The following is a 27,212-nucleotide window of genomic DNA, read 5'->3' as shown; positions in this document are numbered from 1 at the left end:
ACCTCCAAATCCTACTGATCCTTCAAGAACTGCTTCAACACCCAGACATTCTATGATGCTACCAACACTCTACTTCCCAGAACGCTAGCTCACAATGAGTCCTTCCTTTTCTAATGTCTGGTATGTTCTACTGCCATGTAACTTAGCATGTAATTGGCATTGTCATGTGCTGTTATCTGATGATGTGACTGATTCCCTTTTCAATCTACGTATTAAAATTTTGAGGTAAGAACTTATGTTCTGGATATACGCAGACACATCGAACAAACAATGTTTGCAAGGATGTGAGTGCAGCAACAAGGCTCCTCTCAGAGGAGCAGAGACATGGGCCTGACAAGGGCTGAATTGCCTGTAATGCCTTTGCTTTCTTTCTTTTCCCACCCACTCCACCCTCCCATCTAAATATTTGTCAGGGAATAGACAAGTAAATGTACTATGTTATGCTTTGCTTTGTGCTGGGGAGAGATACTAATCTCTAATATACAGTTCTAATTAGAGACACGGCATGAAGAGTTAGTACATATAAAGTTAAATGCTGACTAAAATATCACAAAACAGGTCAAGGACCAAATGACTGATGCAGATAAGCAAGCAGTTTTAGTCTGAAGAAAAAAGAAAATGTTACGGCTAAATGGTAACAAAGGGCTTCTTCCTCAGAGGAAGGACTTGTAAATCAGTACCAGAAACAATGATCTCTACCACATGATGTACGCACCATGCCCCACTCTTCAGAGAGGCAAGCGCAAGCAAGCTAAGGCTCCATCCAGGCCCAGGTGCTCACTCTTCAGGGGCATGCATTTCAGCGAGGTTAAAGCACTGCCCAGGGAAGTACCCTCACACATACTTTTCTCAAAGGCTTCAGCTTGGTCTCCATGATGAACTCGTACTTGCAGAGCTCACAGCAGCGTGTGTCAGAGCTCTTGATCCACTGCTGCAGGCAGGTCTGGTGCACGAAGTGCAAGCTCCCTGTGCAGTGGCAGGGGGTGATCAGAGGGCTCTCATCATCCCCTTCACAGTGACAGATCCTAGGGCAGCAGAAAAGCCAGTCATTATGAAGAAGGCTACACAACAGGGAAGGTAACACTTCAGTGGAAGGTTGATACCCCCAAAGACAACATTCAGAAATAAACATCACGAAACTGACTGCAAGCACAAAAACATACAAACATAAATGAGGACAATTACTACAAACTAAAAATTTCTAGCTTACCACACCAACATGTAAAGTCTAGATGGCATTTGGCGTCAGAGAGGAAAACATAATGTAAGTAATGAGAAAGCAGTCACTTTTGGTAAGACTTAAGAATTTCACTGAAAGACAACTTTAAGGCAACAAGGAAGTGTCTTCCAGAACTTAAGATGTTAAAATAATTTGAAAAAAAATTTCTGTGTGAAACAGAATGAGAACTATACCTTCCAAATATACCAGTGATTTAAAAAGATGGTGGAATTTTTTTTTTAAGCATAATCACTGACCTCTGCTCCACAGACCACAACTACACATTCCTGTCAGAGGGAAAACAGAGAAATCACAGTACCTCTTCTGGACCTAAAAAACATTACAAGGTACTGCAATTTCATTTCTTTTTGCAGGACTACTCACAGGAATAAAGGAGAATTTTAAATCATTCATTATATCAAAAGGTTCAGGGTACATGCAACAGGATATAGCTACCTAACTTCCAGAAACTAAACAGACTTTTGAGAATCAGAATAGTCTTTCCCAGCAGCTACAGGGCAGCAGAGATATCTGGAGTGAAAGAGCTGAGCTCTGGCCCCGGGCAGGCTCTCCACTGTTTGTTTCTGATCCAATGGTTAGACATGATAACAGCTGGCCCTAAGGAGGGGTGACTGAGGAAAGGCTGGAATGGGGAAGGCGTAAGAACCGTAACAAAAAGTGAATTATGAAAGATTTTAGGGGCCAGACAAGGATGCTGCACATGGGAGGAGATAAAGGTAGAAAGTGGAATTAAGATCTGGAGAGAGGGGGCTGCATCCAAGTTAAAAAGAGGGGAGGAGGGACAGCCTCTCCCCATACACATCATGTTGTAGGTGGAGCAAGGGGTAAAACTGAGGATGTGAGGGGCAGGCAATCCTTAAGATCTAGACCATCAAACTGAAAATCTTTCTTCCAATTTCTTTATGCAAAGTCTACTTATTTTTAATTGAGAAGAATCGGCTTGACCTTTACTATGTATAGCTTCTTCCTCTTTTATCATCTGTGAAACTGTCTTGGGGCCCACGTCAAAGAAATTGGTTTTTCAAATGATTATCAATATTCTATTCTTCTAGAGAAAAGTATTAACCCACAGTTGTCTAAACTGCCTACTAATTCATTTTCCTGAAACTTCACATATTAAAGGCAAGATGAGGTTACACAGGTGTGGGGAGCAGAGATGGACAGAATGGTGGTTCTTGGCAAACCAACCTGCAAGCATCCCCTGATGTGGACACAGGAGAGATGGGGGGGCATTGTTCAGAGAGGGGAGAAGAACAATCCAGGTCACTGTCCTTCTCCACTGAGCAGAGGGGTGCCCGCAGGACCTTACTCTTCAATTTTGTGGATGTGTTGTCCTCAAAGACGTCATCATCTCCCATTTCATCAGAGCAGAAGCCTGTGCTTCCTGCCAGCCCGCTGGAGGACTTGGCAGAGTGCAGGTGAGCTGCGCAGCTCTCCAGCTCATGGAACCTGTGCAGGCTATTGGCACTCGAGCCTTGCGAGAGGGAGAACAGGTACCTGAGCAGTCTCTGGCTTCTGGAAACAGCCTCACCATCCGCTTTCTCTTCCAAAAGAGGAACACGCATGCCCTCCTTGCCACCTTCCACCTCTGAGGCAGTTGAATTATTGGCAAATATGGATGAAACACAAAATTGTTTGGAATGGCCAAGAGGTTTGCAATTCAGAGTTCTTTTTTGTTTATGATGGAACCTGTCAATTCTGAGACATGGATCTTGAGAGAGTATCAGTTTCCCTTCAGAGCAAGTTCTTTCCACATAGTCAAAATTTTCCAAAGGGTCCTGGGCCTTCTCCCCCACATCATTTAAGGATTTTGAGAACTTTAGTATTCTTCTGGCTTTGGTATTCTTATCAGGCTTCCAGGCCTGGACCCATTCTGAACTGCCGGAATTTCTCTTTGATGCCTGTAATGTGTCTTTACAGATAACTGTCACAGTGAGCCCTTGTGTCAGAGAACTCTGGCACTGAGGAACTTTCAAGACAACAGCAGACTGCATGGGACTGTGGTGACAAAACTCAGAAAACACTGCACTGGAACTGCATGCAGAGAACAGTGGAATAAAAACACAGAAAGTAAAAACAATTTTTAAAGAGAACAGACATAAAAGTGAAGAAATGAGACTCATGTGGTAACTTGGTGAGCAAACAGCACATAAATCTGGGTCTACTGTTCGGAGCAAAGGCATATTGACAAAGCAAATGAAAAATCAGGAACCTAAGACACTAATGCTTACTTCTGGGATGAAATGAACCAGTGTAGCATCTGAAGCGAGTGTTACCTGCAGATATCCTGATTGGAAGGTGTTACAGAAGTGCGAGAGAAGGCAGACACTGGAGCCGACACCAACGGAGGACCCCCAGCCTGTAACAACATACCACCCGTCAGTGTTTAGGAAAGAATCAAGAGTACTGTGAATACCATCTCCTTCTGAAGGGAAACGGGGAGAGAATCTAAGGATGCCTGCTATTTCCTACTGCTCAGTGAGTAACATGTACTAGGTCCCTACAAGCTGAGACAAAACAAATCAAATGGCCCCCTTCTTTTCTCATATGTGGGTGAAAAGTGAAGTGAAGAAATATTTGAGCCTCTGGAACAGCACCACTCATTTGCAGATTCAGTGGTCATTTATTTCCTAAGCATCGAATTTAATTAGTTTGTACATAGGTCACAAAACCAAGTGCTACAAGGTGTATGGAAAAAGCAAAAAATCTGCATAGTATATCACTTCTGGCACTTGCTTCCCTGCTAGCAAGTTTCTGGGATAATCCTAATAAAAGGTGGCAGGAGGTGAGCACTCTCTCCTACTTATAACCTCATGGTTAGGCTATAAAACCTGCTACTCTGCCAGAACTCTTTACATAAAAGGGAGACTACAGGGCCACCAATCTATAGCTCAACCTGTGGCCCAAGAGTGGGGTGAGCACAGAATGCTCCCAAGAGTTCTAATGAAAACAAGTAATAGAGAAAATTTAAATTTGAAAGAACATGTAGCAAGAGGTCATGAGATAGAGCAAGGGCTCTGAAAGGCCATGAATAAGCCCAAATTAGAGAAAAGATCTAGTAGGGTGAGGAAACATCACAGCGAAAGAGAAGTGGAAGGAAAGAAATAGCAACAGGGAGTGTTGCTGAGCTGAGGACACAAAACCACCACTAGAGGGTCCTGCAGCCGTGCACTCCAGCCTTTATGGGGCCCTTGGTAAGCCTTATCAAGATGCAGATTCCTAAGTTTCCAAGACCCTCCCAGTACCATACATTCTCATGTAAGTGCATTCTTCTCTCCTAGGGAAGCTAGCCTGAGTGAGCATATGCTCCATACAATCTAAATAGCCACATGAAAATAGTATACCGGTCCCTTGTATCTGGGGAGATTAATTCTAGAACTCCTCATGGATACCAAAATCCACAGATGCTCAAGTCCCTTATTTTAATAACAAGGTGCAGTATTTGCATATAACCTATATTTGCATATACGCTACAGCAGGGTGTACCCACACACCACTTCATTTGCATGGAATCAGGCAGTGCTCACGTGTGGCAAATTCAAGTTTTGCTTTTTGGAACTTTCTGGCATTTTTCTCCCTCTGAATATTTTCAACACACAGTTGATTAAGCCTGCAGGTGTGAAAGCCACAGATGTAAAGCCCATGAATATGGAAGGCCAACTGTACTGAGTCCATTATCAAGAGCAAGCCACATCACTTCTCCACCTTCCCAAGGATAACTCAGGTGGCCTTCAGCCCTGCTCCTTGGTCCACAATTCCCCAGCTTGGGCCTGCCCCCACCCTTTTGCTAAGTACCACCCCCAGGGGTACACTTCCACCCTGGCACTCCAGCTACAGGACACCTGATGAGAGTGAGCCACCAAGATAGGCAGCACCATTACCCAGAAGCTCCTGAAAATGCACCAGCTTGGAGAGAACCAGGGCTGGAACTTGAGGTGTTCAATGGACCACTATTCCTGCTCTTCAGCGTGGAGAGTAAACATCATTTTAAATCCAACTCAACGTAAAGAAACTCATCCCAGAAGTTACATGTTATCATGCTGCATGTGTGTGCTAAAACCATGTAGCATTCAATTTGCACATCTTCTGAGTCAACAAAGAATCTACACTTATCTTTGAACAATGTACATATACGAACATTGGGTATATTTTCTTTGTAAAGTTCCTGAGATTCTAATGTAAAATTTATTTGGAGACATGAAAATGACACCCCCAAATAACCATTCTGATTCTTCCTAAACCGAATTGAGGCTAGGGAGGGTTTCAGGACCTATGTGGACATTATGCTGTTACATTCCCATTGCAGAAGCCACCCTCCTGTGTTTTCTCCTGCACTCTCCTCTCAAGAGAGCCATCCCAGGCTCCACTCTTGGGGGCTCCTCTGGCAGACCCCAGCCCAGACAGAGAACAGGCACAGGCTCTGCTATCTAGACTCTGAAGATGAGCATAGCACCTGTACTGTCACTTACTACAGGGAAGTGGCTGAGGGTAGCTGCACTAAGGTCCCGAACTCCTAATCTGCCTGTCTCAGATACTCAGTCCTACTCCTATCCTGAGGCAGAAAGCCTGCCTGAACTTCTTGTTCCCATCTTTTATTCTTTTACTTCTAAGGGTAACCAGTTCTGTTCAGCATCTGTATACAAGGCCAGAAATGTATCATGAAAGCCACAAGCTGGTCATGCTGTATTGTAGGGGAGTGAGACCTTGGACGAAGGGAGGACAGGAATGCCCAGCTATATTCACATCCTGTGCCCTTGAAGCAGGGTGCAGTCAAGAGGAGGGCCCAAAGAAGGGATTTATAATGGGGTCCAGGACTCGGGGTGTCCAGGAAATATTAGAAAAATGTATGTAGGATGTCCTCACCCCCACAGGCCTGAGCCAGGGGGGATGGGACACATGGAACAGGGCCATTCAGAGCTGTTTTGGGTAGCAAGAGCTTTGCAGCTAACCCCTGGCACAGTCATTTAACATATCTATAACCTTTAACTGGTTTCATGGATGTGTTAAGTAGCTGTGGCCATGCTTTGAGCCAGGGGGATGGGACCAAATTCCACCCAAGATGGGACTGGGAAGCAACTCCCCCTGGTTACAGGGCCTGTGAGAGCGCGGAGATGATTGGCTCCATGCCATGGGGCCACACGTGCCCAGACTTACTATGGCAGCCCAGTAAAGCTGGAAGAATACGGGGATGCTGGCAGGTGTAACTGACTGTAGGAGGAGTCAGAAATGGGGCTGCAAAGGAAGATGGGCACTGGGATTTAAACCTAGGCCCGGCAGCCATAGAGTAAGAGGAGACCACGTGGCTCCAAAGTAAATGGGGAGGAGACCATGTGGCTCTGAAAGAAAGAGGAGACCACGCGGCTCCATAGTAGTAGGGAGGATCACAAGGTTTTGGGAGAGAGAGGAGACCACGCGGCTCCAAAGTAAATGGGGAGGAGACCATGCGGCTCTGAAGGAAGGAGTAGACCACGCGGCTCTGAAGTGGGGAAAAGGACCACGCGGTTCTGAAGGAGAGTAGAGAGGACCACGAGGTTTTGGAGTGCTTCTTCTTGCCACGCGGCTTAGGCAGCAGGAGAGACTTTGCAGCCATAGAGAAAGGGGAGAGAGGACTCTTGCTGGTGGGCCATGAGAAGGTGCCACATGGCTTTGGATTAACTGGAGATTGCAGCAGCCACACCGCTGATGATGCCGGGAGCCTGAATCATGGACTTCTACTTCTTTTCCTGAGACACGGTACCCCAGACTGGGCACAGGGAGAGGGAAGAACTGTGCATCTGTGGGTATTCTAGAGGACTTTAGTATCTTATTGAAGACATTAGGTCATTATTCTAAGTTTGTGTAACTTTTAAATAAACAATTCCTTTCCTTTTCACCAGTCTCTGGCATTGAGAGACATCCTTCCTCTGGCGGCGGGCATTGCGAACCTAGCAGGTCGGCGTGGGGGGAAGGAACCTCCAGAGACAGAAAGGGGGAATCCTTTCTGTAATAATTTATCGTGAAGGAACCACCCCCTGCCTCTGCTCTGTAACACCCTCACTACTATGAGGTCAGCTCTCCTTCCTCTATGTTGTTGAGTCAAGTTTAGTAGCTGAGACTGAAGTACAGAAGGATGTCCCCTTTCCACACAAGGGATAGAAAAGTGCACTGCTCCCTCAAAAGCTAGAGGGAATTTCCTAGTTATCTCATTTTCTGTTAGATAAGGACATTATCTCTTGAAAGCAAGTATACTTTCCTGTAGTCTGAAGGGAAGGCAAACCATGTAGGAGGAAAGTAGGATCTTATCTGGACAGTGAGGTCCTTCAAGGGTCAGTGTACTGGAAGGAGGCTGGTCTCATACAGGAAACTGAAATCAAGAAAAAATGGTCTCTCACTCCTGTTCTGATCTTCAAGTAAACCGCCTCAAAACGGGAAGTCTGGGGTAACAACCACATGCCCATGATAGGGGACTGATCTGAGATAGGAGGAAAGAATCTCAGAGCAGAACAAAGCCTGCATTCAGAAAGAGTAGACTGTCTACACTGTCACAGGACCTGTGATCACTTCTCTGCAAAGTTCCCACCAGGTGTATCACGGTAAACTCACACACAGTTGGGTCTGTACTTACAGCAGAAGATTGCGCCTGTGAGACTGTGGCTGCAGTCCCAACCACTGCTGTCTGTTTATTTGGAAACTGGAAGAGTACGAGCATTCTCTCCCCATGTTCCTGCCCTCATCTCATCCTCCTCAATCCCACAAAAAACATCACGAGGCACTCCAAGCCTCCCAATGAGAAAAAAAAAGTCTCTCTTCATGTTAGATCATGAGGTTTCAAGGAAATTTTAAAAATCTACTTGCTATAGTTTTATATAAATACAAACCAACAAATGCTTTATTCTGGCTGACTCCAGAGTGAGGAAACAAGCATGATTTGTGGGGTCATCACAGTTCTCATAAGAGGCCCCTTATGTCACCAGCTAAAGAGGAGCCCAAGCAGAGTTCAGGACCAGTCCACATGCAGATGCTCACCAAAGCAGAGCTGAGCAACTTTATAGAACTTATCTGGTGGTATGCTGAGTAAAATCTATCAACCTACCTATGAGGATTTAAAACACTGGCCTGATCAACAACAGCAAAAAAACTGAAGCCTTAAGCTTCAAATATGATTACAGGGTTAACTGTCAAGGTCAAGGCAAGGCAAGGGCCAGCACTGTCTGCTCAGAGCTCAGAGCACTGACAGCTCTCCAAGGAGCAGTAGGCAGGGTGGCTTGGGGGGGTGGCCTCAAGGAAAAAGGAGACTCTGTGCCACACCTCACTCAGGAGAGCAGCCCCTCCCCTCCACAGGATCAATGACAGGACTGTTGTAATAAAAGGTGTAAATGTTCCATATAAGAAAATTCAAATGTATGGAGAAAACTTAGGCTCTCTGTTCCTGAAGTTCTTGGTTCTCAAACAAGAAACTGTCATGACAAGGAATGTAAAGCAAGCTCAGTACAAAAAAACTTTCACAAAAATCTCCTCTTTGTAAAATGTTATAATCAACCATGCCAAACCTCTGGATTCTGTTTAGGCCTAAATCTCAGTTGATTTAACTTCTTAAGAATGACAACTACTTTCATACATTCTGTTTTGCAATAGTCGCCTTCAGTAGTTGCCTTCCCTATCAGACTCAGTGTTTTGAATGATTTTAATCAAGGCTGCCAAACACGTATAATGAAAAGAAAACTTTCCACATATTCTTGGTAGAAGTTGGCATTCCCCCTTTCTCTGTTTCTTTTTTAGAGAACTTACTGCCATTGGAAGGACTATGTTAACAGACTTATCAAGTAGACTTCTCCATCTGAGCAGGACACCACACTTACCTTTCAGGCTTTTGCTTCAACTTCCTTCCCTTGTTCCATCCACTGGGTTACTTCACAATCTCACTCTCTACCACCTCCTCCTCCTGATTTGTTGCAAACTACCACTGGGCTTTCTTTTCTTTTACCAGCAAAGCTACGTGTAAACACTTGAAGTCGCAGGTCCCTAACAAAAGTTTACATCAATAGGTGTTGGGCCACAAAAAATGGCCTGGTTGGTTTGCTTGCTTTTAAGCCAGAAGGAATTTGAAGATGGAATGGATAAGGAGGGTTAAGTGGCAAGTAGGGCTCATTTTTACAACTGGCCTCAAATTATAGTCTAACAAATCAACTGCTTAATAGAAAAAATGGGAAAGGAAATATAGGTGGCTCTTCAAACATGAAAAGAAGCTTAATCTCTATCACAATGAGAAATACAAATTAGGTAGTCAGTGCCGGACCTGGGAGCCCACAGCAGCCTCCATGTCCCATCAGACCTGCATCCAAGCAAGTGAAGATGTTAAAGATGTCTTTGCCAGAGCAAGAAATGGAAAATACAGACTTCTGAAAATATCTATTGAAAATAAGAAACTTATGATTGGATCATCCAGTCAACCTTCAGATTCTTGGGATACGGATTATGATTCCTTTGTTTTACCCTTGTTGGAGGAAGAACAGCCATGCTATATATTATTCAGGTTGGATTCTCAGAATACCCAGAGGTATGAATGGATATTCATTGCCTGGTCTCCAAATCATCCTCCTGTTTGTCAAAAAATGTTATATGCAGCAACAAGAGCAACTCTGAAAAAGGAGTTTGGAGGTGGCCACATTAAAGATGAAGTATTTGGAACAGTAAAGAAAGATGTGTCATTACATGGATATAAAAAGTATTTGCTGTCACAGTCTTCTCCTGCCCCACTGACTGCAGCTGAGGAAGAATTATGACAGATTAAAATAAATGAGGTACACACTGACGTGGGGGTGAACACTAAGCACCAAACACTGAAAGACGTAGCCTTTCCTATTTCTCAAGAAGCTTTTCAGGGTTTGGAAAAATTGAACAACAGACAGCTCAACTATGAGCAATTGGAAATAGATATAAAAAATGAAATTATTATTTTGGCTAACACAACAAATACAGAACTAAAAGATTTGCCAAAGAGGATTCCCAAGGATTCAGCACATTACCGTTTCTTTCTATATAAACATTCCCATGAAGGAGACTATTTGGAGTCCATAGCTTTTATTTATTCAATGCCTGGGTATACATGCAGTATAAGAGAACAGATGCTGTTGTTCTAGCTGCAAGAGCCCTCTGCTAGACATCATAGAAAGACAACTACAAATGGATGGCATTAGAAAGAGAGAGATAGACAATGGGGATGAGTTGACTGCAGACTTCCTTTATGAAGAAATATACCCCAAGCAGCATGCACATAAGCAAAGTTTTACAAAACCAAAAGGTCCCGCAGTTAGAAGGGGAATCCGAAGACTAATAAGGGGTCCAGCTGAAACTGAAGCCACTACTGCCTAATATCATTATATTAAGTACAACAATACTAGTTCTTTAAAAGTCCAGCTTTTAGTACAGGAGAACTGAAATCATTCCATGTTGATATGTAGTAATGAAAAAAATTGTACTTTTTGGAAAATAGCACTTTTCACTTCTGTGTGTTTTTAAAATTAGTGTTATAGAAGTCTCATGATTTCTATTGTTGAGTTAAAGCTAGAAAAGGTTTCAACACAGTGATGTTTAATTTTCTTACACTGTTTTCACAGAGTGATGATTCCACACGTTCACATAATTCTTCAAGTTTTTTACAGATGGGCCAATCCAGAAAGTCTAATGTCTGAAAGTAAGATATATTTCTTATTACTCTGTAGTGAGACATCAGATTTTTTTTAAGGGAGAAAGAACTTAAACTATTCATACTACTTAGGGAATATGTTAATAACCAGCTTAGACTTTCTAAGCTGAAAATCAGTGTGCCTAAAGGGAAAGATGCTTACTTTAAGAGCACTACTCTCAAAATGGGATCTTACGTGCAACGTTTAGAAACAGTGCTGTATTGCAGCAGTACATTAAAGCTGTATATTAACGCTTATACAGCTTTAGTGATCTCTCTACTGCTTTAAAAATTTCTACTTCTAAAGTAAGTCATTTTATTGTCAGTAATGTGAGGCCAACTATTTATGCTCAGTTGGATATTAAATTAATATAATTCAAAAGCAAGTAATACTTAAAGTCAATAATACTGAAAAAGTTTTAAACATCAAGATTGGTATTGCTCCAAAATATATTTATAGAAATATGTGCTATATCACTTTTGAGCAAATATTCAGGTTTAATCAAATTGTTTTAAAGTCCCAGTACTTATCAGCCTAAGACAGATAAAATGCTTAAGAATCTTAAGAATCTTGTTTCAAAAAGGACGCCTGCTTTCACCACTCCCATTCAACATAGTACTGGAAGTCCTAGGCACAGCAATCAGACAAGAAAAAGAAATAAAAGGCATCTAAATTGGAAAGGAGGAACTAAACTGTCATTGTTTGCAGATGACATGACAGTGTACATAGAAAATCCTATAGACTGCACCAAAAAACTACTTGACTTAATGAATGAATTTGGCAAAACAGCAGGATACAAAGTCAATACTCAGAAATCAAAGGCATTCCTGTACACCAACAATGAAACAACAGAAACAGAAATCAGGAAAAAAATTCCCGTTTGATATAGCAACAAGAAAAATAAAGTACCTAGGAATAAACCTAACCAAGGAGGTAAAAGACCTGTACTCAGAAAACTATACAACATTGAAGAAAGAAATTAAGGAAGACACAAACAAATGGAAGCATGGACCATGCTCATGGATTGGAAGAATTAACATCATCAAAATGGCCATACTGCCCAAAGGGATTTATAGATTCAATGCAATCCCTATTAAAGTAACGAAGACATATTTCACAGATACAGAGCAAACATTTCAACAATTTATATGGAACCATAAATGACCCCAAATAGCTGCAGCAATTTTGAGAAAGAAGAACGAAGCAGGAGGGATCACAATCCCTGATATCAAGCTGTATTACAAGGCCACTGTAATCAAAACAGCCTGGTACTGGCATAAAAACAGGCACATAGACCAATGGAACAGAACAGAGAGCCCAGAAACAAACCCAAGTCTCTATGGTCAATTAATATTTGACAAAGGGGGAGGAAGCATAAAATGGAGTGAAAACAGCCTCTTCAACAAATGGTGTTGGGAGACCTGGATAGCTACATGCGAAAAAATGAAACTCAGTCACCAACTTACAGTATACACAAAAATAAATTCAAGGTGGATAAAAGACTTAAATATAAGTTGTAACATCATAAAACTCCTAGAGGAAGACATCGACAGGAAAATCTCAGACATTCTACCCAGCAACATCTTCACTGATATGTCCCCGAAAGCAGGGGCATAAAGGAAAGAATAAACAAATGGGACCTCATTGAAATAAAATGCTTCTGCATGGCTGAAGAAAAGAGCATTAAAATGAAAAGAGAACCAACTATATGGGAAAACATATTTGCCAATGATACCTCGGACAAGGGTTTGATCTCCAAAATATTTAAAGAGCTCACACGACTATACTCCAGGAAGACAAAAAACGCAGTTAAAAAATGGGCAAAAGACTTGAACAGACACTTCTCCAAGGAGGACATACAGAGGGCCCATAGACATGAAAAGATGCTCAGTGTCACTAGCCATCAGAGAGATGCAAATTAAAACCACAATGAGATACCGCCTCACTCTGGTCAGAATGGCCATCACAAACAAATCAACAAACAAGTGTTGGAGAGAATGTGGAGAAAAGGGAACCCTAGTGCACTGTTGGTGGGAATGCAGACTGGTGAGGCCACTGTGGAAAACAGTATGGAATTTCCTCAGAATACTAAAAATGGACCTGCCTTTTGACCCAGCAATTCCACTGCTGGGATTATACCCTAAGAACCCTGGAACACCAATCCAAAAGAACCTATGCACCTCAATGTTCATAGCAGCACAATTTACAATAGCCAAGTACTGGAAGCAACCTAAGTGCCCCTAAGTACATGAGTGGATCAAAAAACTAAAGTACATTTACACAATGGAATTCTACGCAGCAGAGAGAAAAAAGGAGCTCCTACCCTTTTGCAACAGCATGGATGCAACTGGAGAGCCCTATTCTAAGTGAAATAAGCCAGGTGGTAAGGGGCAAATACCATATGATCTCACCTTTAACTGGAACATAATCAACAGAAGAAAAAAGCAAACAAAATATCACCAGAGACACTGAAGTTAAGAACAATCTAACAATAGCTGGGGGGGGGGGCACAGTGGGGAAAAGGATTTTCAGGAACTACTATAAAGGACACATGGATAAAACCAAGGGGGAGGGTGAAAGCAAGGGAGGGAGGTGGGTTTGGTTGGGGTGGGGGGAGTGGTGGGGAGAAAATGCAGACAACTGCAATTGAACAACAATAAAATAATTTAAAGATTGAAAAAAATTCAAAAAAAAAGAAGAATCCTGTTTCAAATTATTTCAAAACACATTTAAGTGTTTTCTAAAGCTTTGCGTTTTCAGTTAGAACCTACAAAGATTTTGAGCCTCCTTTTTCTTTGATACTTGAAATGGAGCTAGAATACTTCATCATATTAAATCTGTTACACCTGCTGTGAGAGCCATAACTTGGAGGTGTTTTCTAAATGAACTACGGGGATCCAGGTTTTGTAATTTTTTGATCTAAACTTAAACTTTATGCTGCATAAAAGAATATCAGAAATGCACATTTCATAGTATAAAATATGAAACTCACTTTTACACCTTATTATCTAAGGTAATATATGCACCTTTTAGAAATAACATGTGTGTTCAAGTGAAGCATATTATAACTAATTATAGTTCGACAGAATTTCTCTAGAATTAAGAGTATTTGTGTGGGGTTTTGTTTGTTTACAAATAATCAGGCTATAATGTTTAAACATGCAAAATAATCAGCAGTAATGTTGCACTTGTTTACTAAAGATACACTTTAAGTTGTTCCATGGGTGCACACGTAGACACAACATACACACAAATTCCTGCATTGAGAATCCTGAAGCTGGCAGTTTTAGTCAGAAAGATTGTTGACCTGTCATGAAGGCATAAAATAATTTAGTTAATTCCACCACACTACATGAAAATAAATGGACATTCTGAAGCATAGATGTGATTAAATGGTGTTAAATTAATTATTATTAAACTAATGATTCTTGGGGGAAAAAAAGAAATACAAATGAAAACTACAATGAAATATACCAATATCAACCAAAAAAGTTTTTTTTTTTTAATAATAATACCTATGTTGGCAAAACTGTGGGCAAGCAGGCAGGCTTATACATTGCTGGGGGGAAATCAAACTGGTGAATCACCATATTACCATGGCAATTTGGCAATTTCTCTCAGAATTACACATACATACAGCAATTTTTTTTTCAATTTTTAAATTATTTTATTGTTGTTTAATTATAGTTGTCTGCATTTTCTCCCCACCTCTCTATCCCACCCCAGCGAAACCTACCTCCCTCCCGTGCTTCCACCCTCCCCCTTGGTTTTGTCCATGTGTCCTTTATAGTAGTTCCTGAAAACCCCTCTCCCCAATTCATCCTCACACATTTGGTGGCAAAGGGCTAGAGTAACCTCAATGCCCATGAGCTTGGGGACTGAATGAGTCAATACAGGTACGTTGATAGAAAGGAATGCCAGGCAGTCATCAAAAGAAGGGAAAGCGCCTGGTGCCGAGTTCTGGGGGAATGGAGGGAGCAGGCGGTGGGGACAGCCACACTGTATACATTGGCAATGTGCAGACTCTTTATCAAGGGAAGGGTGCACACTCTTAAGGCTCCTGATAATGGTTTCTCTGAAGCCTGGAAGAAGAGCAGAGACCCTGGGTAGAAGGACAGTGACTTTTCATGGAGACCTCTTCCAACCATTACACCACTTTTCCCATGAACAGGCAGGTATTTCTTAAATGCAAATCATTTTAAAAATAACAAGCATTTGAAAGTTTAAGAAGTAAAATAAAACTGCAAAAACACAACCAAATGTAATGATTTTCCAACGCTGGGAAGACTGGTAAAGAAATTAATTTAGTAGGTCATGACCTACAGTTTTTAAAACAATAAAATAAAATAGAAAATATCAAGAGTACATCTGACATCACAAAGATTAAGTCTTTGGAGGGAATTTTTTCTTTCAGTTATATCTGTAAGTCAACTGAGTTTCAATGTAAAAACTACTTCTTATGAAGGATCATTGTCAAAAAAATTGAAAGTTGTACTATATGTACTATATGTACATACAGAATACACAACAAATGAAAATAAGCAAAAGAATATCGCTAAATCAAGACAACATGTTATGCTGTCAGCTCTCAGAAGTGAGGGGCTCTGACAGTTACCAAGACAGATCTTTCTTCTATATGGATAGCATTTGCCACTTGTGTTAGATTTCTATTGCTGTGTAAAAAATTATCACAAACTTAGTGGCATAAAACTACATTTATGTATTGTCTGACACACCATGTGATGGGATCCTCTGTTTAGGGACTCCCCCTTTATGATGGCTCTGGGAAAGAATACACTTCATTCAGGTTGTTGGCAAAATGCAATCCCTTGCAGCTTCACAACTGAGGACCCTGTTTCCTTGCTGGCTGTCAGCCAGGGGCCGCCCTCATTCCCCATCAATCCCTCCCCATCTTCAAGTCCACTCTTGCTTGCAATCTCTGACATCCTCTGACCACCAGCCTGAGAATGCTGTCTGCTTTTAAGAGATCATGTGATTCTATTCAATCAATATAACATCATGAGAGTGATAGCTTATCATAGGTTACAGGTTCTGGGCCTTAGGGTAGGATGTCTTTGGGGGATCACTTTAGAATATTTGTTTACCAGACTACCTTACGTTTCCTTCCTGCTCAGGAGGTTACTAAATGCTACTGCCCTCCCACTCCCAAACCAAGAGATAATAACCTGCCCCCTCCTGCCAGCTCAGAAGACCTGACTTCATATAATAAAGCCAAATAAAGTCTCTCACTTGGTGTTTAGATACTATAATGTACCTACTGAGATTACATTTCAGGAAATTTATGCTTAGCACAGAAGTCAATGACAGACGCTGATTTCTATAAATAAACACCCAGCTGTATTCAACTTGAAAAATGAACTACAATTAAAGAAGGAGAGGCCAGTTCTGGGACTGCTCTGATAAACACATGTTACATCTCGATGAAGGGCTGTGCCAAGAATGAGCTTACACAGCGGCAATTAATTAAAACTAGCCATCTAAAAAGTCAATATAGAATATATACAATATAGGATTCGTGAAGGAGTGTGCAATAAAAACTACTGAATTCTAAAATAATTTCCCTTATAAATGACTCAGCATTGCCTGGCTAGTAGCACTAAACACTGAATTCTTTTCTTTGGTGGCCTTTCAGGGTGAGTTAGAATTACATGAATAGTACATCATATCCCCAGCAAAATGAAAGGGATATATCACAGCACTGCTAGAGTAAGGTAACAGCTGCAAGGACCTTCTCATGGCTCATTTTCCAAAGCAGGTCTTTCAGCTACTGTTGGGGATCTTGCAAATGTAGCTTGCTTTCAATAAATTATACTGAACACAGTGATTTCTGGGCAGAGATGGCTTCGCATTCCCAGAAACTATAAATGTAACCACAAAAATACCCAAAATCACCAGAAATAATGGTTACAGGACTGTGTTTCTGGGCTACTTAATAGTCAAAAGGACCCTTTACTACTACAGCTTCCTTTAAATATTTAACTGCAAATATAATAAAAAATATTTTTATTTTCAAGATTCTCCTTTGAGAAAACTCTAGGGTAGTGGCAAAAGCACTGTTTTTTTATTTTAAAATCTTCATTCTGTTTCTGTGGCCACTCCACCAAGCACACCATCTCCCAAGGGCTTACCCTCTCAGAATAAGAATTTAAGGAACTGGAGAGCATTATGCTAAGTGAAATAAGCCAGGCGGTGAGGGACAAATACCCTATGATCTCACCTTTAACTGGAACATAATCAACAAAAGAAAAAAGCAAACAAAATATAACCAGAGACATTGAAATTAAGAACAATGTAACAATACCCAGAGGGGAGTGGGGAGGGGAGAGTGGGGAGAGGGGTCTATAGGAGCTACTATAAAGGACACAAGGTCAAAATCAAGGGGGAGGGTGGAGGTAGGGGAGGGAGGTGGGACTAGCTGGGGTGGGGTGGAGGGATGGGGAGAAAATGCAGACAATTGTAACTGAATAAAAATGAAAGGAAAGAAAGGAAAGAAAGGAAGAAAGAAAGAATGAATGAATTTAAGCACTAAAATTGGGTCAGTAATCCACAGGCCTGCTAAAAGGATCAAATGAAATCAGAGGAGATGCAGAGACGTGAGCACTCCATTCCAGGAATACCTCCACTGTGAAGCAAGGCTCTACCACTGTGTAGATGACTACTACCTGATTGATGATCTGCAGAGTATATTTGCAGGTGTGTGCTATAAAATGTCCTCATTCCAACAGAGGTTACCCAGTCCCTTCGCTTGGGATGAAAAGAGTTTCTGCCCAGTCTACTCATCTAGCAAGTGAACATAAAGCCTAGAACAATGCGACGTGACAGGAACGTAGAAGACAAGAAAGATGACACCAAACTCTAAAGCCAAATGAGTCAGGTGAAAAATAAAATCAGTAACCTTTTTAAGCACAAACTCTCCCCTCAACAATCTAAAAGAACATTCAGAGACCTGCTTGAAACCCCTTACCTGACCCCAGTGCCCCAACCCAAGCCCCTTCTCTACTCTCCCACTCAGTGTTGGTTACTCAGCACTACCAATCCTCTGGCCCCTTCTAAGGGTGCTTCTACACTCCAACCAGCATGACTGGCCCTTTCTCAGGTTTCTCCTCAAAAGGGCTTACTACTCCTATTAATCACTGCCCTTGTACCCTGTTCATTTCTTTCATAAAACTATCAAGGTTTATAAAAAGATATTTCTGGAATAATATGTTAACTTAGAAGCTGCTGTTGTTTGGCCTAGCATAGTGCCTGGCACACAGCGTGCGTTCAATGAAGAGCTGTTAAATGAATAACACAAGTACATGCTGGAGTGATTGTCTCTCTATTAATACATCTAAAACAAAGGTCCCCAAACTTGTTGATACAGAACACATTAGTAACTGGAAGACAAAATAGTAAAAATCACCCAAACAGAACAGCAAAATGAAAAAAGAATTTTAAAAGATGATGGTAGTACAGTATAAGGGGCCTATGGGACATCAAGTGCTCTAGCATTTTCATTATAGGGATTCCGGAAGGAGAGGAGACAGAGAAAGGGGCAGAAGGAATATTTGAAGATATAATTTCTGAAAAAGAAAACAGATACCCAGGTCCTAGAAGCACAGTGAGTTCCATATAAGAAGACGACAAAGAGGCCGACACTAAGACATAATGTAGTTAAAATGGAAAAGGTAAGGCTACAGAAACAATCTGGAAGACAGCAAGAAGGAAACAACAAATCACATACAAGGAAATCCCCATAAGGCTATTAGTTGATTTCTTTTAAGATTTTATTTATTTTTAGAGAGAGGGTAAGGGAGAGAGAAAGAGAGGGAGAGAAAAATCAATGTGTGGTTGTCTCTCGTGCACCCCCTACTGGGGGCCTGGCCTGCAACCCAAGCATGTGCCCTAGCTGGGAATCGAACCAGTGACCCTTTGGTTCACATGCCAGTGCTCAATCCAATGAACCAGCCAGGGCTATTAGATTTCTTAGCAGCAACTTTAGAGACCAGAAGAGAATAGCAGGACATATTTACAGTGCTGAAAGAAAGGAATCTACAACCTAGAACACTGTATTCAGCAAGGTTATCACATGGAATTGAAGGAGAGGTAAAGAGCTTCCCCAAACCTAAAGGAGTTCACCACAACCACAGTGGCTTTAGAAGAAATGTTAAAGGTTTTGCTTTAAGCAGAAAAGAAAGACTATAAACAGAAATAAGAAAATACAGGGAAGAAAAAATCTCACTGATATAATAAACATAGCGCACCAGCATTTAATAAGCTAATATGAAGGTTAAAAGACAAAACTAGCAAATTAACTATAACTACAATAGTCTTAATAAGCTAGTATGACAGTTAAACTAGCAAAATTAACCATACAATAGCCAGGAGATACAAATAACAAAAAAATATTAAAATGATTATAGAATGAGCTTGAACTTATGTACCTGTAACTTTAAACAAGACTGCTATAGATACAAATAGATATATCATAGTAACCACAAACCAAAAACCTACACAAAATATGCAAAATATTGTATAAAGAGAAAGGAACCAAACCATACTAAAAAAACCCCAAATCAAAAAGAATGATTTCAAGAGAAAAAGAAAGGGGTAGAGAAGAGCAACAAAAAACCAGAAAAGTTTAAAAAATGTCAATAAGCACACACCTATCAATAATAACTTTAGCCCTAGCCAGGTGGTTCAGTTGGTTGGAGCACTGCCCCCTACAACAAAAGGTCAGGTGTCCCCCTAGGGCAAGGGACATAAAGAAAAGAATAAGCAAATGGCACTTCATCCAAATAAAAAGTTTCTGCATGGCTAAAGAAAAGAGCAGTAAAATGAAAAGGGAACCAACCACATGGGAAAACATATTTGCCAATGATACCTCAGACAAGGGTTTGATCCCCAAAATATATAAAGAACTCACACACCTCCACTGCAGGAAGACAAAAAACCCAGTTAAAAAATGGGCAAAGGACTTGAATAGACACTTCTCCAAGGAGGACATACAGAGGGTCCAGAGACATATGAAAAGATGCTCAGCATCACTAGCCATCACAGAGATGCAAATTAAAACCACAAGGAGATACCACTTCCCACCAGAACGGCCATCATAAACAAAGCAACAAACAAAGTGTTGGAGAGAATGTGGAGAAAAGGGAACCCTAGTGCACTATTGGTGGGAATACAGACTGGTGCAGCCAATGTGGAAAACAGTATGGAATTTCCTCAGAATACTAAAAATGGACCTGCCTTTTGACCCAGCAATACCACTGCTGGGATTATACCCTAAGAACCCTGAAACACCAATTCAAAAGAACCTACGCTCCCCAGTGTTCATAGCAGCACAATTCACAATAGCCAAGTGCTGGAAGCAACCTAAATGTGCACCAGTAAATCAGTGGATAAAAAAAACTACGGCACATTTACACAATGGAATACTATGCAGTAGAAAGAAAGGAGGAGCTCCTACCCTTTGCAACAGCTTGGATGGATCTGGAGAGCAATATGCTAAGTGAAATAAGCCATGGGATGAAAGACAAATACTATATGATTTCACCAATAAGTGGAACCAAATCAACAAAACAAATGAGTAAGCAAAATATAACCAGAAACACTGAAATAAAGAACAAACTGACAGTAACCAGAGAGGAGGGGAGAGAGGGATAATGGGGGAAAATAAGGGAAGGTCCATAGAGGAACATGTATAAAGGACACATGGACAAAGCCAAAAGGGTAGGTGCAAGGGTGGGGGGAGGGGATGGGTGGTGTGGTAATGAGTGCTGGGGTGAAAATGGAGACAACTGTACTTGAACAACAATAAAAAAATGACTTAAATATAAGTTAAGATACCATAAAAATCCTAGAGGAAAACATAGGCAATAAAATTTCAGATATCTTGTGTAGCAGTATTTATTGTTGATAAATCTCCTAAGGCAAGGGAAATAAAGGAAAAAGTAAACAAATGGGACTACATCAAATTGAAAAGCTTCTGCACAGCTCAGGAAACCATCATTTAAATGAATAGGATACCAACTGTATGGGAGAACATATTTGCCAATGATAATACATAGGACAAGGGTTTGATCTCCAAAATATATAAAGAACACACATGACTCACCACCAGGAAGACAAGCAATCCAATCAAAAAATGGGGAAAGGACCTGAATAGATACTTCTTCAAGGAGGACATACAGAGGGCCCTAAGACATATGAAAAAATGCTCAACATCTGCAGCCATCAGAAAGATGCAAATTAAAACCACAACGAGGACATCATTTCACACTTGCCAAAATGGTTATCATTAATAAATCAACAAAGAAGTGCTGGCAAGGATGTGTAGGAAAGGGAATTCTAGTGCACTGTTACTGGGAATGCAGACTGGTACAGCCACTGTGGTAAACATTATGGTATTTCCTCAAAAAATTAAAAATAGAACTGCCTTTTGACCCAGCAATTCCACTGCTAGAAATATACATTAAGAATCTGCAAACACAAATTCAAAAGAACCTATGTGTGGGGAACCGTTCCAAGCGTGGGAAATGTGGCTCAGCCCCCACTTGGAAAACCAGTGGGGAGCGAGGTTGGCGGGCAGGACCCACGTCCAATGGATAAGTTCTCCAGTGGGAAATCAGACCTGCATTGTACTTAGACTGCTATGAGACTTGCTCTTGCTAAAAAACTCCCTCACCCTGAATTGAGGAAGCACATGTTTACCATCCCTTTTCCCCCACAGGACGTCTGTAGTCCGTGTATATGTGTGTTTGAATACTGAAACCTCAACAGCAGATCTTGCGGGCCGAGATCCGTATCAACTGGCGCCCAGGAACAGGGACCCAGGGCTCCGAGCCGCAGTTGTGGTCAATACACCAACTTCGTGGGATTTGCGCGCAATAGCCCAGGTAAGGGCAGAGGGCACCGAGCGCTTTTCGGTTTTGCCGTAGAGTGTATTGGATTCAGGGGAAAAGGGGTTTCTTTCCAAGGTCGCCCTCTCTTGCGACCACTTTACAACTACACTTTCTTCAGTAAGCAGGAGCCTTGCTCTTTCTCCCAACTAGGTCTAGGCTTGGGAGAAAGAGCAAAGACTTTTCCTTTAATCAGCTTTAAAAACAGCAACTAGTTACAGGGATATTTTAAACAAGCCGCCTCTTGCGGTCCTTTCGATTCTTGCCTTTTCGATCCGTCCGCCTGCATAGGGAAAAGTGGATAGGAAATGAGTGTTTCGGTTCCCGCCGGACTCCGAAGATCGCTTTCCAGAAGAATTTAGTGTTAGTCACAGGTTTTGTAAGAGAGCCTTTGGCATTCGCCAAGCTCCGAAGACAAAAGGCACTTCCTCCCCTCGGCCTGAGAAATCAGGTGTTCCCACGTGAGTTAGAACCTTGCGAGGGTGTCTGGGATCAATTCCCGAGACGGGCAGGGGCCTTGCAGGGACCTCCAACAGCACCTAATCTTCCGGTTCATCCGGGGAAGCCCCTTCCTCGAGGTTATAAACGCTAGGGGAGTACCCGAGACCCACAAGCAGGGTTAGGGCACTCGGAAAGTCCGGTGCCCCTCTCCCTGACGGTCTTTCACCAACAGCACATTTCGACCCACACTCTATCCCTTAACAGTTAACTAGTTAGGGTTCAGCATAAGTGACGTAATCTGAAAGGACAAGAATCGAAAGTTAAAAGCCTTTTTACTAGCAAGAATGGGCTCTGGTTTATCTAAAGAGCAGGAGGTATACCTGCGAGTGTTACAGCAGCTTCTCCAGGGAGTGGGTTATAAGGTAAAGGAACAGCATCTCTTTCAGCTTTTATGAACTATAAAGGAATATTACCCTGCTTTTTCTGACAAAGGAACCTTAGATATCAAGGTTTGGGAAGAAACAGGCGATAAGTTAAAATCTTTACAGGACAGTGGTGTTTCTATCGGATCCCAAGACCTAATAACTTGGGGCCTAGTCAAGACTGCCCTCATGCCCAGGTGGGCTAAGAAACAGGAGCTAGTTACAGAGGAGGGCAAGGAGTCTAGCTCAGAGGAGGAAGTTACATATAATGTAGTAGAAAAACCAGCTATGAAAGTCCTGCCTACAGCCCCACCGGCTGAGTAAAAAGCAAGACTGAAACTGGTTTTATAAACGCCGCGTTTGCGGCGGGAAGAATTTCAGAAAAGATTTTTTTAATTGTTAAGGAATTTCTTTAAAAGTGGGAACAGGCTCTCTAAGGAACAAGAGCAATGTTTTAAGCTAATTCAGCAGCTTTTTAAGGCTGCTGAATGTCTCCCCAGTAAGGGATCTTTAAATTTACTTAGGAACAAGTTGGGCAGGAGTGGAAATAACAGGTGGTAAGATTCTAAGGCTAGTGTCTCACTCCCTCCTTTAGAGGATTTAATTTGAAAATACTGGTTTGCTTGAATTTTATTTTTGTTCTTGAATAGCTTAATCTCAAAATATTTTCCTAAACCTCTGGTAAACAGAATGAGATCTCTAATGTTGTTACATCATAAGGATTCTACTCAGAAAGAATTTGAATTGTTTAAAATAAATAAGTGTATTTGCCAGTGGAGAAAAGACTGGTTCTGAAGGTTATGAATGTGTTCAGCAATTTGTCAATCTAAAGCATGTTACAAGTGGAATTGACGGGGGGTGTGATGTACTAAAGAAATATGAAGAATCCTCCTTGTTTAGGCCGGAGCTGTGACCCTTTATTGTAAAAATGAAATATAAGTGTGCTGCCTCCTGGGGAGAACTAGCCTTTCTGCGCAGAAGAATACACACCATTTTTTAACTCAGTACCTGTAAACACTGATCATTTCCTTGGGGAAGAACTGGCTATTCTCCCAGAAGGAACGATTAGTTAATTAAGTCACAAAAGGCTCCTGGCGCTCTCTTCTAAAACATATTTTAAGCAAAGCACCTCCACCCCCATCTTTCCCACATGGTCCAGTGGTTAGTATTTCTAGCCTTCACCCAGGCGCCCGGCTAGCTTGGTGGGTACAGCATGGGACTCTTAATCCCAGAGTCGTGGGTTTGAGCCCCACGTTTTACTCTTTCAAAATAAAAATTAAAAAGGGGCACTTTTAAAACTGAGGCTATTTTTCTGCCACCACTTGGAGCCCTCCAAGTAGGGTGAGAATCAGAGAACCAGACCTCTGGGATTAAACAGGAAAAGTGATAGGAAAAAGTTAAGGGACTGTTTCTTTATCATTCCCCTAGCAGAAAGGAACTGCAAGAGATTTGCCTTCTCAGTCCCAGCACTTAACAGTTGTCAACCATTAGGGAGGTTTCAGTGGAAAGCCCTACCATCCACCAGCATTTTGTTCTTCAGCCTGTTTAGCCAGTACGGACTCAGTTTCCTCAAAATGTAATTTATCATTGCATGGATGACACCCTAATTGCTACAGCCTCTCAAGAAGAGCTAAAGCAAGTTTACCTCTACGTCACCTCAGCGGGACTAGTCGTAGCCCCCCAAAGCATTATAGGCCTTGGCGCCAGCGCGCGCATGCTCCCAGCGCTTCGCGGCCAGGTTTTTTCTGCCAAGGATGGGCGGGGGTGGGGGAGACACTGGTCCCCTTAGCCTCCTTTCCCCACCTCGCCCAGTGCCAACATGATCAGGAACTGCTAGGGCGCCCCGGGGCTGCGGTTCCACGCAGCACCCAGCCTCCTCCGGCACCTAGCAGCTGAGGCACAGTTTGCACACCCCCAGTGGGGAGGCCCCAGCGTGTTTCAGTTTTGAAAATGGGATTTCTATAACATTTACATTTCTATAACTGGAATGGGGACATTTCTCAACCCTGGAAAGGTGTGTAGTTTCTTAAATGTTTTGGTCCAAGTGGGCAAGTTGGATGAATTCAGCCTTACTTCCTCCCCGCCCCACTTAATTCCTGGGGCAGGGACCTCCTCACTCTGGGGAATGCACATCACCCTGCTCTCTGTGCTAACCCCAGAGGTTTGCAACCTCAAATAATTTGGTAAACAGAAGTTACTCACTACCTCTCAGATTTTTAACCATGATGGCAATATATACCTACAATTTTTTAAGCTGTAATGATAATTTAAAGTCACCCATAGACAAACGCCTTAGGCAAAACAGGCCTGCAGTCCCACACCACTTGGTCTCATACAAAGACCCATTAGGGGAAAGAAAATGGGAAGGCCCAGTTACTCTATTAACTTGGGGAAGAGGGTATGCTTGTGTTTTCTCTCCAGAAGGACCTTTGGAGCTGCATTGAAGAGGGTGAAGCCATATCAGAAAAGGCTTCCCTGGCAGCAACCCACTTCCACCCCATTGGACTCTTCTGATCCAGGATTCTCCAAGCTGCGCATTGTTGAGAGCTGGGAAAGAGAGCTAGGCAATTATAGGCATTGCTAAGCAGAAAACCTCTTGAAGGTCACCAGAATAGATAGGGGAGAGAAACAACATTGTCAGCCAAAGTAAAGGTAAACAATATGTGATTTGCAGAGGGCCCTGAGTTACAGCCAATTAGTTAGAGGGCCATAAAACTTTAGGCGCCAGACTCATCTCAGGCTTGGACCCTTTAAACTGAGGGTACAAATTAAGTAGGACAGGTGGTTCTTATCGACAGGAGACAGGGTTTCAAAAGAAAGTTTTAACATCTGGTTAATGTTCCTCCAGAGCCAAGAGCTATGCAGAGATAACAGCAACTCCCGCTTTTGTAACTTGCTTGCTTGCTTCTCACTGTATAAAAGAGCTAGCCTGTGAGCGTTCGGCGCGGCTCTCGTCTGCAGCTCTTCTGAGCAAGTGTCTCCGGGACACATCGAGAGTCCGCCCCTGCGCAGGTTAAAAGAGTTGGCCATTAAAGTAACATCTCTGTAAACGTCCTGAAAGTCTCCGAACGTCTGTTTCTTGCGTCAGTGGGTGCAACACGCATCACCCACCCTGAAGTGCAATTCCATCCAGTACTCCTGAAGTGATATTCAACATCACCTAGAAGGACTTTTTCTACCAATTTAAAAGGACAAATGGATAAATTGCAGCTAGAATTGCATCAGCAGCTGCAGGACATTCAATGCTTGATTAAGCAAGAGGTTTTTCAAACCCTCCATGACAATCGCAGCTGGCTAAACCCAAAAAACTTGGTTTGATGGACTTAATCTGAGAATGTGGGTCTTTGGAGCCACTGGTTGCTTACTAATTATGATAATGCTCTGTGTGCTTTGCTGCATTTGCAAGTTATTTTCCCAGGGTTGTGTGAGAGACCAGCAAGTAGCAAGCTTTGTGGGATCTATAGCAGTCCTAAATAAAAACAAGGGGGGAGATGTGGGGAACCCTTCCAAGCGTGGGAAATGTGGCTCAGCCCCCACTTAGAAAACCAGTGGGGAGCGAGGTTGGCGGGCAGGACCCACGTCCATGGATAAGTTCTCCAGTGGGAAATCAGGCCTGCATTGTACTTAGACTGCTATGAGACTTGCTCTTGCTAAAAAACTCCCTCACCCTGAATTGAGGAAGCAAATGTTTACTGAGTATTTTTATCTTCCCAGAATCTGGGCTAGACCCTCCAGGTATGGGACCTAGCCCTTTCAATCATTTACATTGCAAATGCCCTCCTTTGATGTATTCAGTGACTTCCCCTCCTGTGTCTGCAAAGATAACCACCCAAAACAAACCTTTGTATAGTAAAGAGGACCTTTGATGTTAAGGGCCTCAAAAACCTATAAAGGCTGGTCACCCCAAGCACAGGATGTCTGTAGTCCGTGTGTATGTGTATTGGAATACTGAAACCTCAACAGCAGATCTTGCGGGCCGAGATCCGCGTCACCTATGTACCCCTATTTTCATAGCAGCATTATTTACAATAGCCAAGAGTTAGAAACAGGTTAAGTGCCCATCAGTAGATGAGTCAATTAAAAAACTGTGGTACATTTACACAGTGGAATACTACACAGCAGAAAAAGAAATTTCTACTTTTTGAAACAGCATGGATGGAACTGAAATTATTATACTAAGTGGAATAAGCCAGTTGGTGAAAGACAAATACCATATGTTCTCACTTATAAGAGGAATCAAATGAACATAATAAACTTAAGAGCAAAATAGAATTAGAGGCACAGAATCATGGAACAGACTGACAGTGGTAAGAGGGAAGGAGGGAAGAGGGGACTGTTTGAAAGAGGGTGAAGGGATAAGTCAAGAACATATATGAAGGACCCATGGACAAGGACAGCGGTATGGGGATTGACTATGTAAGTGGGGGGCAAGCTGGGCTGAGGGGAACGAAGGGGGAAAAATTGGAACTGTAATAGCATAAACAATAATTAAAAATACAATGTACTGAATAGGAAAATATATTTGCAAATGATACATCAA

The 27,212-nt window shown here is 42.1% G+C and overlaps 1 protein-coding gene and 1 pseudogene across 8 annotated transcripts in view; one reads left to right on the top strand and one right to left on the bottom strand.

The window, feature by feature from the left end:
* Positions 1-27,212, bottom strand: part of MARCHF8 (membrane associated ring-CH-type finger 8) — a 162,771-nt gene that overhangs the window by 5,315 nt on the left and 130,244 nt on the right. For 7 of the 8 annotated variants that reach the window (XM_024561203.3, XM_045196042.2, XM_045196041.2 and 4 more), the window contains 3 exons: positions 3,517-3,599; positions 2,429-3,274; positions 845-1,025 (listed from right to left, as the gene is read on the bottom strand). In XM_024561203.3, coding sequence (XP_024416971.1) covers positions 845-1,025; positions 2,429-3,274; positions 3,517-3,599 — 1,110 coding nt within the window. The remainder of the gene's footprint in view (positions 1-844; positions 1,026-2,428; positions 3,275-3,516; positions 3,600-27,212) is intronic. The other variant, XM_024561205.3, reaches the window with a different exon arrangement.
* On the top strand, positions 9,231-11,677 carry LOC112305479 (twinfilin-1 pseudogene; annotated as a pseudogene).

This window comes from Desmodus rotundus, chromosome 4 (genome assembly GCF_022682495.2).
Source record: "Desmodus rotundus isolate HL8 chromosome 4, HLdesRot8A.1, whole genome shotgun sequence".
Lineage (NCBI taxonomy): Eukaryota > Metazoa > Chordata > Mammalia > Chiroptera > Phyllostomidae > Desmodus > Desmodus rotundus.
This window is presented reverse-complemented; position numbering and strand designations above follow the sequence as displayed.